The sequence below is a fragment of the Notamacropus eugenii genome, chromosome 5 (assembly GCF_028372415.1).
Source record: "Notamacropus eugenii isolate mMacEug1 chromosome 5, mMacEug1.pri_v2, whole genome shotgun sequence".
Taxonomy (NCBI): domain Eukaryota; kingdom Metazoa; phylum Chordata; class Mammalia; order Diprotodontia; family Macropodidae; genus Notamacropus; species Notamacropus eugenii.
The window spans coordinates 101,945,991-101,958,271 of NC_092876.1; the positions used below are offsets into that span (position 1 = coordinate 101,945,991).

The 12,281-nt window shown below is 32.8% G+C and overlaps 1 protein-coding gene across 1 annotated transcript in view; it reads left to right on the top strand.

Moving 5' to 3' along the window:
• COG6 (component of oligomeric golgi complex 6) overlaps positions 1 to 12,281 on the top strand; it is a 149,918-nt gene that overhangs the window by 112,666 nt on the left and 24,971 nt on the right. The window contains exons 16-17 of the mRNA XM_072610437.1: positions 2,084 to 2,191; positions 6,521 to 6,574. Of these exons, the coding sequence (XP_072466538.1) occupies positions 2,084 to 2,191; positions 6,521 to 6,574 (162 nt within the window). The remainder of the gene's footprint in view (positions 1 to 2,083; positions 2,192 to 6,520; positions 6,575 to 12,281) is intronic.

Below are 12,281 nucleotides of genomic sequence, written 5' to 3' on the forward strand. Positions count from 1 at the left end.
AGAATTAATTAGAATTTGTTTTGGTTTTTTTTCTCGATTACAGTGTTTATCCTTTTAGATTTGGTAGTCCTTTACATTTTTCACATGTCAATTTTTTAAAATTTCATTTAAAAAAATTTTTTTAACTATTCAGGTACTTCTATATATATATATATATGTACTAATATGAGTAGAAATCTTCAAGTAAGACAGGTATATCCAAACATGAATGCCAGATTTTAAAATATAGACTTAGTAAGGGATACCTTTACTTTCAATTTTCTTGAACATCTTACTTTGATGTACTCTGACGTTAGACTCATGTTGTTTATGGTTTGAGCATAAGCTTGTAGCAACTTAAAATTGAGAGGGACCTTAAAGATCAGCCAGTCCACTTTCCTGTCTAATGCCCAGAATCATGTGAGAAGAAGTAGCTTCTACCTAGGCATATTTTTGAGATACCTCTTTCCTTTGTTGAAATTTCCTATTAGGAAGTATATATTGAGCCAAAGTTTGTTCTTGTCATTTCGACCCACTGATCCTAATTCTGAAGAAGCTGAACTCTTCTTCCACATGACATCTCTTCACATGTTTAAGTATTATGCTCTGTCCTAAGGTTTCTGTTGTCAAGAGTTAAATAATTTTGTTCTTTCAACCAATCTTCATATTTTATTTTCCTTTATTTGCTTTATCATAACTAGTAAGAAGGAGCCTAACTCTAGTACCCACAGGCTGTTGTCTGCTTTTAAAGGAGAAGGGGAAATAGCCCATTCCTTAGGTCTAGACATAGCCATTACCCAATACAGTCTCTGGTCCTTTATCATTTTATTAGTTTATTTTTATTTTTATTTTCCTTTCTTCAACAGAAACTCAACCAAAAATTATTAAGTACTATTGTGTTCAAGGAAAGCTTTGTGAGAACAAAGATGGAATAAGACTTACAACTGTCCTCAAAACAACAGTTTAATGGGGGAATTAAACTCATATACAAATAACTTACATACAGTACAAAATGGGAAAGTTATCACAATGATATGAAATATTTCACAAAGGAACACTCTTTCAGCTTACAGCTTCAAGCACAATTTAACTAGGAAGGTAGACAAAAGCTTTTTTGTAAATGGTAGCATCTAAGTTGTACCTTGAGAGAAAGGAGGAATTTCAGTAATCAGAGACACCAGAAAGTCCATTCTGGTCTTGTAACATGGCATTGTGAGAGACATTAAAAGGAAAGAATGAGAATGAGGATAGTGAGTCATCTTGTTTGGCTGAAATATGTATAATATGTGACAGGAAGTAGTGTGAGATAAGTCTGGAAAGGTAGGTTAGAACTATATATTGAAAGAGTTTGAATGCTAAAATAAAGAATTTATTATCCAGGAGGCAGTCAAAAGCCACAAGTATTTGTAGGAAGGGCATGATGTTGTTAGAACCATGCCTTAAGAAGCTTTCTCAGAGTAAAGGATCAGTTGAAGATGGAAGAAATTGTAGACATGAAGATCAATTAGGAGATTGTTACAGTATTCTGGGTCACCAGTGATGAGAACTTAAACCAAGGTAGTTCTACAGGAAATAGGAGGGAGAAGACTTTTGGGAGAAATCTAGGGTTAGAAGCAATTGATAGTTGTTTGTCTATAAAATTTGGGGGGTGGGGGGTAGGGAAGGAGTCAGATAATGCTAAAGATAATACCTGGGTGATTAGGATAGCAATCCTATCAATAGGAGTAGAGAAGTTATGAGGAAGGACAGATTTTATGGAGAAATATTGCTTCATATGGGGAACATGGGAGCTGTCCACAAGTAGCATCAGCAATCTTTTGTTGAGTTTGAGAAGTTATAGAACATCCATTTGGAGAAATCTAACAAGCTGATCATCTCTGCAGAGTGCCCAACCAAGACCTTCCTCTGGCACATAAATTTCTACCACCCTTCAGTATAAGAATATTTCTACCTGTGCTGCAAGAAAACTGACTTTTCTATTGCCTATTTTCACCCTGTAACATCAGTGACAACTAACTGGGATTGAAAGACAGTTAAGAGAATTACCAGCAAATCCCTTCATCCCTTCCTCTTTTAAAATAGTGTCCTCTTTGTTCTATTTCAGATCGAAGCACATTTGGATACGCTTATAAATGAGCAAGCATCTTATGTACTAACCAGAGCAGGTCTGAGTTATATCTACAATACTGTACAGCAGTATAAACCAGAGCAGGTAAGAACATAGTTGTTTAACAACCATATATTTTGTTGCAAGTCACTGAGTCCCATAATTGTAGAGATTTTTGTTTTATTTTTCTTTCATTTTAGAGATGTAGAAAGTAAGACTTAGATACATTAAATTCAGTTTACTCTGGACCCTATAGTGTCCCTATGAAATGAGTCTGGTAATAGGATAATCAGCTGGAATTTCTCTTATCACTCTCCAGAAACTTCTTTTTTGAAAATCTGGAAGCAAAGAAGAATAATTAAAAATAGTGTGGTAGAGTAGATGAAGAACTGGATTAGAGTTAGAAGATCTGGGAGGGAAGCATTGTCAGACTTACCCTTTAGAAAGCTGATCATTTTGACAACTGAGTAGAGGACTGACCAGAAAATAGTCCAGCCATGATGTGATGAGGCCCTCCAGCAGGGTTTGATTATGTGAATGGAGAAAAGGGGCATATAAGAGAGATATTAAGAAGAAAGAAAATACAAAACTAGATTGGATAAGTGGAGTAGGTAAGAGAGTGGAAGAGTATGACACCAAGGGTTGTGAGATGGTTGACTGGAAGGATAGTTATTCCCTCAGCAGTAAAAGGGAAGTTGGGAAAAAAGGAATAATTTAGGAAAAGACTGTGAAGTCTGTTTTGGACATGCTGACTTTGAATTCACCTACAAAGCAACCAATTTGAGACAAACAGGAGTCAGTAAGATTAGAGCTCAGGAGAGAGCTGTATAAATATCTAAATCTTGAAATTATCTACATAGAGATGAAAACTGAATCCTTTGGAACTGATGAGATCAACAAAACACACAGTATAGAAAGGGAAAGAAAGAGGCACCTAGCACTATATCAGAATGAATGTTATTCTGTGCCTGAAGAGACCTGGATTTAAATTCTGCCTCTGCCAATTACCAGCTCTGTGATCATGGGCCATTTAATCTATATGAACTTCAGTTTCCTCATCTCTAAAGTGACCAAATTCACAGGGTTCTTATGAGGCGATTGTAAAATCATCTATATAAAGTGCTTTTCAAACCATGAGTCACTATCCAGATGTCCGTAGCAGTAGCAGTAGTAGTTGTTGCTGTTGCCAGTACATCCTGCATGTGGAGCACTCTCGGTTCCCAACTTCTGAGAACTTGGAAACAAAAACCACATATCACCTCTGCATCCCTGAGACTCTGAGTCTTTGATGGATTTGATTCTTTTTTAGTGTAGGATCTCATCTGATTAAATTAACCAGTGACATAAACTCTAAGAAAATAAACGAGTCAATCAATTCTTGAGAATTATATAGAATACCTACTATGTGTTTAGATTTGTGGCACAATAGTAAGTTGGACTCCTTTCCTAACATCTTCCTTACCAAAGGTTTGCATCCTTTTATTGGAATTGTTTCCTATAGAAACATTTCTATAATACAAATGAATTTTTAAAAATAGAAATTAATATGTGGAATTTTGTTTTTTGCAGAAAAGTTTTTAAGAATACATTAAGTTCATAAATCAAGCAAAATTTATTGAAATTTATTGTATTTAACCCTTTAAAATGCGTAATTATCACAAGGGTTGGGAGATTTGAAGGTGCATTATGAAACACTTTTTTTATCTTAGCTTTTTTTTTTCTTACAGCAGTTTTTTTGTGTGTGTACTCTCTTTCTGGTGATAAATATTTTCTTCAATTTTTCATAGAGAATGTAAAATTTTCTAATCTTTTCTAAAAAAATGGCATACAACAGTTGAGTACAAACAGATTAATTATGTGAAGATCTAGCTTTTCATTTCAGATATAGAAAGCTGTTCTTTGACATAAACTTTGTGTTAGTCTCATATAGGATGACTCGGTGAAAGATCACAATGTTTAGAGACAGGCCCTGGATTCAGATTCCCAGTTCTACTACCTGTTCCCTGTCTATTATTGGGCAGGTCACTTCACTTGTCATTCATAAAATTAGGGCTGGAATCAATGAACTCTAAAGTCCTTTTCAGCTTTAATTCTGTGACTCCCATTCACTGAACTGTTATATCACTTATAATCTATAGGATACAATTTAGCACTTAATTACATAATACAGTACACTGTTCACTTTATTTAGACTTGTTATTTTCTTCCCAACAAGAATTACAAGATCTTTGTTGATAGGGGCCGTGTCTTACTAATTTTCCTATCAACTCTTGTGCTGAAAACATAGTACTCAGTAATTATTTTTTGTGTGATGATTGATTGATTGACTAATTAAAAATGATTGTTATTTTACTAATGGTAGTAGTTCAGGGTTTCTTTAAATAGGAGCCCCCCTAATGTATTTTAGTGTTTATTTACAAATCATTAACTTCTTGATAGAAAGTTTGGAGACATAAAAATTTAATAAATCTAATTTAATAAAGTACAGTGATTGAAAATCAGAAATAAAAATAAAACTCCAAACTAATGTAAATAAATAAATGATCATGATTTACAAAGTGTATTTTAATTGCAACTTTTAAGAAACATATCTATTGAATTAAATGAGGTACATTTGTAACAGTTTTGAGTTACAGTTTAAGTAAACATACCTAAATGCTTTGTTTCTGAATAGTTTCTTCAAATTTTTTGTTTCCTTGAATTATTCATTTAAATTCATTTTTCATTATTTTAAATGAGTGGCATTTTATGACAGATAGCATTTATATAATTAAATATAACTCATGGGAGGTAGATTATTTGTCCCGTAACAGATAGTTTAGTTGATTAAATGTAGTTATTCTAAGATATTAATTAAAGAGATGAAGAAGTTCTGTATTATAAATTATGCTTACTAACATATGACTTGCCTTACTAATGACCAAAAATACAAAATGAATGCAGGAATTTGAAAGATCAAATTATGCATGTATAAATGAGATCATGTGTTTCTGGCACCTAAGAAGTCTGCTTAAAATATGCTATTTCTTCTTTTTCATTTTACATTTTTATTATATTTAATGTTGAATTCAGGTAAATTCACACTAATACTCTATTCCAGGGGTTCTAATTCATATTTTATTTCAGGGATTCTTAACCTTTTTCATGCGAATGAACCCCTTTGTCAGCCTAGTGATGCCTATGGATCTCTTTTGAAAAGAATTTTTAAATGCACGAAATAAAATTCAAAAGAATAAAAAAAACAATTATTTTGAAATACAGTCTGTAGAAAAAAATTCAAAAGAATAAAAAATACAATTATTTTGAAATACAGTCTGTAGAAAGTGAGACTACAGTCACATGTGATCCATTGACAAGTCTGATAACATAATAATTTTAAAGTAGTGATGAATATAAATGATACTTTGCAACATCTACAACTGTAAAGTGATATGAAAATGCCTGTGATTTCTATTGATGACAAAGTTACCAGTAATGTGGCTCATTCATAAGTGACAGAAATAACTAAATTTCAGTTAGAATTTAGTGAAATCAGGAGTGTAATTTTTTTTTCTCATCCAAGTTTATATACCTTCTGAAATCCCTCTGTATATCCCAGGTTAAGAATCCCTGCTCCATACAAAAGGTGCTTAAATTTCTTAAGTTCAAACTTTAAATATGTGGCATTGTAGATGACCTGCTTCTTGAATAAAGCCCAACATGCTGGCCCCAGACTCCAGCCCTGGTCTGAAAGTATGAGGTACATGTGTCAAGGAGCTGAGGAAGCAAATACATTTCAGATTTGGGGAGCTACTTGTACATATACATGGAAAGAAAGAGAAGGATTACTGAGTATATACTGGCCCAGTTTGATGAAATATAGTGCAGGAAGGGAAGTAATATGAAATCAGACTGGCAAGGTAGGTAGGAGTCAGGCTGTAGAGGACTTTTAAGGTTAGACTGAGTAAATTGTAGTTTATTTTAGGGGCAATTAGAGCCATTGAAGATCTTTGAGTAAGGGGAGGTGATATGGAAAAATCTATTATTTGTAATGCTTCTAATCATTTAACCCTGGGCAAAGTAATCTTTCTGAATATTTGAAAGTGAAGACCAATCTGAAAATGGCAGAGTTCCATGTGATATATGTGTGTGTGTGTGCGTGTGTGTGTATATATATATATTTTTTTTTTAAATAAGACCTATGATTTCATTAGCACGAGGAGCTCCTGGTAAGAAACTTCCCATAGCAGTGCCAATTGGCAACTTCTCTTCAATTCAGAGTCTTTAGAGAGTTGCCTTAAGTCACCAGGAAGTTAAATGGCTTGCCCAGAATCAGACATCTACTATGCATCACAGGTGGGATTTGAACCCAGGTCCTGCTGTATTTCAGGCCACTATTTCTCCATCTACCTCTATTCCATATCACTACATATTGTCTTTGCTTGCTTTTTTTAGGGTCCCTTAGCCAACTTGCCAAGCCTGGATTCAGTCTCACTGAAGGCAGCAATGGTAAGAAAATAAGAATTTCATATCAAAGCATTATCATTTGTGTTTCTTCAAGGCTTTTCTCTTTAATGATGCCTTCCTTCTAGATATAATTTGTCTCGTGATTTTTTTTTCCTCTGCCTATAATATATAGCATTTATATTGGTCTTAGAACAGTTATATAGCTGATATTTCATTGACTCAGGCATTTTTGTATTTTTATCTACTACACACACTGAAACATATGCATACATATTCTGCAGTGTTCTGATATAACCTAACACCATATTTTTTATATAGTGTTATACTTCAAAATCCCCCAAACATAGCCCTAAAACAAAAAATGAGTACTAATATACAAAGTACTCAGAGATGTTGTATCACCTAGGCAATATTCACAGCACCAACAGTGACTATGAATATGCCAGCATAGTTCTGAATTGTAATGTATAACAGACACTCCATATAGAAGGCAGAAGAGAAGCATTTATTCAGACACCAGAAAGTCAGATCCCAACACCAGAAAGCGAAATTCGTCATAGTAACCAAGAAGTCAATACACATTAGCACTGCAGGGGAAAAAGGCATTTCCAAGCCTTCCCCCCTCTAAACCTCCCAGTTTGGGGCCTTCCTACAAACACTCAGGAGCCTAGCTGTGCCTGCTTGCCTGTGTCCTTCCCAGCTCTGACTAGCCTGACCAACTTCCTCTCAGCTCTGCTCTACCTTTCCTGTTCCACCTGTTCAGCAAGCTCTTCCACTACATGTGATTTAGGCTTCCATGTGATTTAAGCAGGTCACATGGACCTGTTTATGAATGGGAAAGATCTTCCCATTTAAATTACCATTACAGATGCATACAATACAGACATATGCCCTGACAGTTATAATGATGTACTTAAATGATTACATATTGGTACATATGTGCACATAATTATTCACATATAAATATACATCCACATGTAGGCATATAGCCATATTTACATGACCTCCCACATTCAGAATTTTAAGATAGAATTTAGATTTAAGCTAAATGTATTCTAAAGTTTACTATCAATTATATTACTTCTGCATATCATAATTCATAAGAATTTCAAGATATTTACAGGGTTTGTAACATTGTAACATTTGTAAACTGACTTTGGGGATTGGACATACTGAAGACCAAGAGGCAGTTTGGCAGAATAAAAGGAGTATTGTCTTTGGAGTCAAAGGACCTGGGGTCAGGTCTTGCCTCTGACATTGTCTGTGAGTCCCTGGGCAAATCCCAACCTCATTTGGCTGCAGTTTATTTATCTTTAAAATTAGGGGCTTAGACTTTGTGACCTTTCAGCATTTTTCCAACTTTAAGCCTATGATCCCATGATCCATAAGACTGTTATTTGCTTAGAAAGATATTATGATAGTGTAATAGGAGGGCAGAACTTTAAACTTTTGTTTCTTAAGTCATCTATATGAAGCTTTTTACATATCTTTTCTATTTTAAAATAATTACAGAAAAGCATTCATCTATATGTAGTTTAAGAAAATTAAAACTGGTATTGGTAACTCAATACTATTGAAAAAACTCAAATGAGCATCTATTATATCATTGATGAGGGTATTCCCTTCAGTTCTGCAGATTGCAACCCATCTATGACAGCCTGTCCTGTGTAGTTCTTATCCGTACCCTTCCATACATTCCCTTGGGGCATCCTTCAAGTGTACAAAGTTGCTTGTCTTTGTTTTATCACAATATCCTAAGGAGCAAATAAGATAATATATGTAAAGTTTGATATAAATGCTGGCTATTATTATTAATTATCATTATTACAATGGTATATGTGTCCTCTCTTTGCTTTTACTCTATGACTAATACCTATCTCTGAAGCTCATATATTTCTCTGGTGATACCCTTTACACTGCTTCTTAATCATAATTTCTTACTTATAATGTGCTGAAGCTATTTATTCTCATGATTCCATTGCTCTTTGAGTGTTTTTCAGTTTCAGTTTTCAGAACCTATAGAGTTTCATGACTTGTAAAATATGACAGCATCAGAAGAATTTTATAAAATATAAGGATGCATACAAAATGATGAGAGGCTAGAACAAAATTTACTAATTCCCAAAAAAATCCAATAATTATAATCATACTATCAGAAAGAAGAAAAGAAAAATTTAGTGTTAAGAAAAACTAAATGGGGAAACCATACTGTACTTACAGATACCATAGAAAAAGAACCAACACCAGTATTAAACATGTGCAACAAATGGCATAGCATCTAAATTCAAACAAGCTAAGCATTTTGAAAGAAAAAAAGATAATTACACAATAATTATGGCCAACTTTAATGTTCCTTTCTCAGAGATCTAACAAAACTATACAAAGAAAGCAAAATAGAGACCTGAACAAATTATTGGACATTTCAAAAGATAAAAGACTGATAGAACATTATTAAGCATTTACTAGGTGACATGGCATCTTGTGAATGGTACCAGTAGAGAGCCTATTTCTTAGTATTACATGGCACCTTTCCCAAAATAGAACATGTTCTAGACTTCTCTTTCGAGCTTTAAATGTTTGAACCTATGAGGGCACAAGAAAATGGTATAAATAAATGTTTTAAAAAGTAATATGAATAGTTACATTTATATAACATCTACATTTATGTAGCTCTTTAAGATATAGAACGCATTTTACAAATATCACATTTTATCCTTATGACAACCCTGAGAAGTAGGTACTAGTATTATCATCCTCATTTTACACATGAAGCAGACAGAGATCACATGCCCAGGGTCACATAGCTGGTAAGTATCTAAAGTTAGATTTAAACTCAGATCTTCCTGACTTCAGATCCAGTACTTCATCATGCCACCTAGCTGACTAAAAGCATCATTTACCAGGTAATATATATAGACCATAATACAATAAAAGAAGGAATTAATTCAGGGAAGACAAGCCTAAATGATGACTTGTTAACAACATCTTGAGTAATGTGTGAGTCAAAGAACAATGTATAGAAAAGAAAATGAATAAATATAAAATAGAGCATGATAATGATGAAAAAATGTTCTATAAATTCTTGAATATAGCTGAAACAGTCCTTAAAAGAAAATTATGTCTCTGAAAAGATGCATTAATAAAATAGAAAACAAGATTAATGAATTAAGTGTGCGATTTTAAAATTTAGAACATAAGCAAACCCAAAATCAGCATTTAAGAAGAAATCTTGAAAATTTATGGAAAAATTCATCTCTTGGATGCTGGGTTGCAGAGGGATAAGGGGAAAAAAGGAAAAAAAAAGAAATTTACACAATAACTTTATTACATATTTAAGAGGAATAACAAATAGTATGTTATAAATTTGCAGTTTCATGTGCAATTATCTTTTTTATTTTTTATGTTATGGAAATGCTTATTTTATTCCTTAAATTAAAAATAAAATAAATAAAACATAGAAAAATTGAAATTTAAAAAATGGAAAGCGAAGCTAAAAGTTGGTTCTTTGAAAAGATTAACAAAATCAATAAGTCTGACCAAGAAGAAGAGAAAGGAAAATCAAATTTACCACCCCTCTAAAATAAAAAGGACAAGGTAAAATCACAACAGATGAGAAATAAAAGGAATTGTCAAAACCTTGTTATATGTAATTGGTGTGCTAGCAGAACTTAGAAGATTGCTTTTAAAAATTTAGGGACTAGAAAGAGACTAGATCTGTTATTTTATTGGTAAATAAAATACCTAATAATTCCATTTTCAGAAAATTAAATTGGGCAAACCATAAAGGAACTGCCACAGGGAAAAAAAAATAATCTGTACCAAGTGGATTGATAGATCAGTTCTATCAAATATTAAGGACTAGTTAATACTATTGCTACACAGATATTCAAAAAAATAAGAAAGCTCTCTATCCAGGTCTTTATATGAGATAAATATAGTCTGATAACAAAGGTAAAGCAAAAAAAGAGAGAGAGAACTATAATATAAAAAATGAATATTAATCCAAAACTTTTAAATAAAATCCTTGTATAAAAACTTTATGAATATATAAAATATGTATATGTGCATATATACCCAAAATATATCCTTTTACCAGTATAGATTTATATCTAAGATATAAGGATAGCTCAGCATTAGGAATGCAATTAAGATAATCATATTAAAAATAAAAACACTCCAAACCACATGATTACATCAATAGCTGCAGAAAAAGTCATTGACAGAGCTCAACATTTTTATTAAAAAACAAACAAACCTTTAGCATATGTAATTTTTTAATTTTTTAAGTTTAGTTTTTTAATATAAAAAAGCTATGTATATTATTTGTGTGTATCTGGAATTTATGTATCTAGAATTATTTTAAGTGGAGAAAAAAACAAAAGCTTTTCCTAGTGGATACAATCATAAAGTAAGGATTCCCCTTGCCCCCGTTGCTATTGGGCATAATCCTAAAAATGCTCGCAATTGTAGTAAGACAAGAAACAAATGAAAGTAAAGCAGAGATAGAAGTATGTCTATTTGCTGATCACATAATTTAATTTGAAGTCAACAAGTCAAGTCAAAAAGATTTATTAAGCTCCTGCTATGTGTTAGGCACTGTGCTATGGACTTGGGGATTTAAAGGAAGGTAAAAAAAAAAAACCCAGTTCCCATTCTCAAGGAGCTCTTTCTAATAGGGGAGACAACATAAAACTATGTACCAATAAGATATATTCAGGATAAATTGCAGTTACTCTCAGAGGTGATTCATTAAGATTAAGCAGAATGAAGAAAGATTTCTTTCAGAAGTTAGAACATGGATGAAGCCAGTAGGTGATGAGGAGGGAGAGTGATTCATTCTTGGGGGGCAGCAGACGACAGAAAAGATGTGGAGTCACGAGATGTGGTACCATGTGAGAAGAACAGCAAGGAGGCCACTGTCACTAGAACTCAGTATACATGGGAAGGAAGAAGTTTTAAGATGACAAAAAGGTAGGCAAGCGTCATGTTATGAAGGACTTTAAAAACCAAATAGAAGGTTTCATATTTGATCTTGGAGGTAATAGGGAGTCATTAGTGTTTGTTGAATAGGGAGTGAGCCAATCTCAACTGTATGCTTTGTAAAGATCAGTTTGACAAATGAACAGAGGGTATAATACAAAAAGAGACAGTACTTAATTTAATTTGATAGACATAGCACTAAATATATAAACTACCAAGAGGTTACTTTTTAGAAAGCTATGCAAAATAACAGATCATTTGGAAGGAAGATGTCTAAACTCTTCATGATGAAAAGATCAGAAGTAAAAGAAGAGTACTCTCAGACCTCATATTATAAAGCAGTAATCATCAAAACTATTTGATACTGTATTTTTTAAAATAGAAAAGTACATAATTGGAAAAATATAAATAAGGAAGAATCAGAAACAACTAAACTCAATATCCTACTGTTCCATAAATCTAGAAACATAAGTTATTTTGGGAAGAACTCCCTTTTTGACAAGAACTGTTAGGAAAACTGAAAAAGCAGCTTGTCAGAAAGGTTTAATTCTATATCTTACATCATATATCAAAACAAACTCAAAATGTGTATACAACCTAAATGTAAAAGGTCACACTATAAATAAAATTATAAAGAACAGGATCCTATGAGTTTCACATTTATGGCTAGGGGGAGAATTATTAACCAAAGAAGGGATAGGGATCATCACAACAGATTAAATAGCTAATTGGAATTACATGAAACTGAAAAGCTTTTTTATTAGAGCTA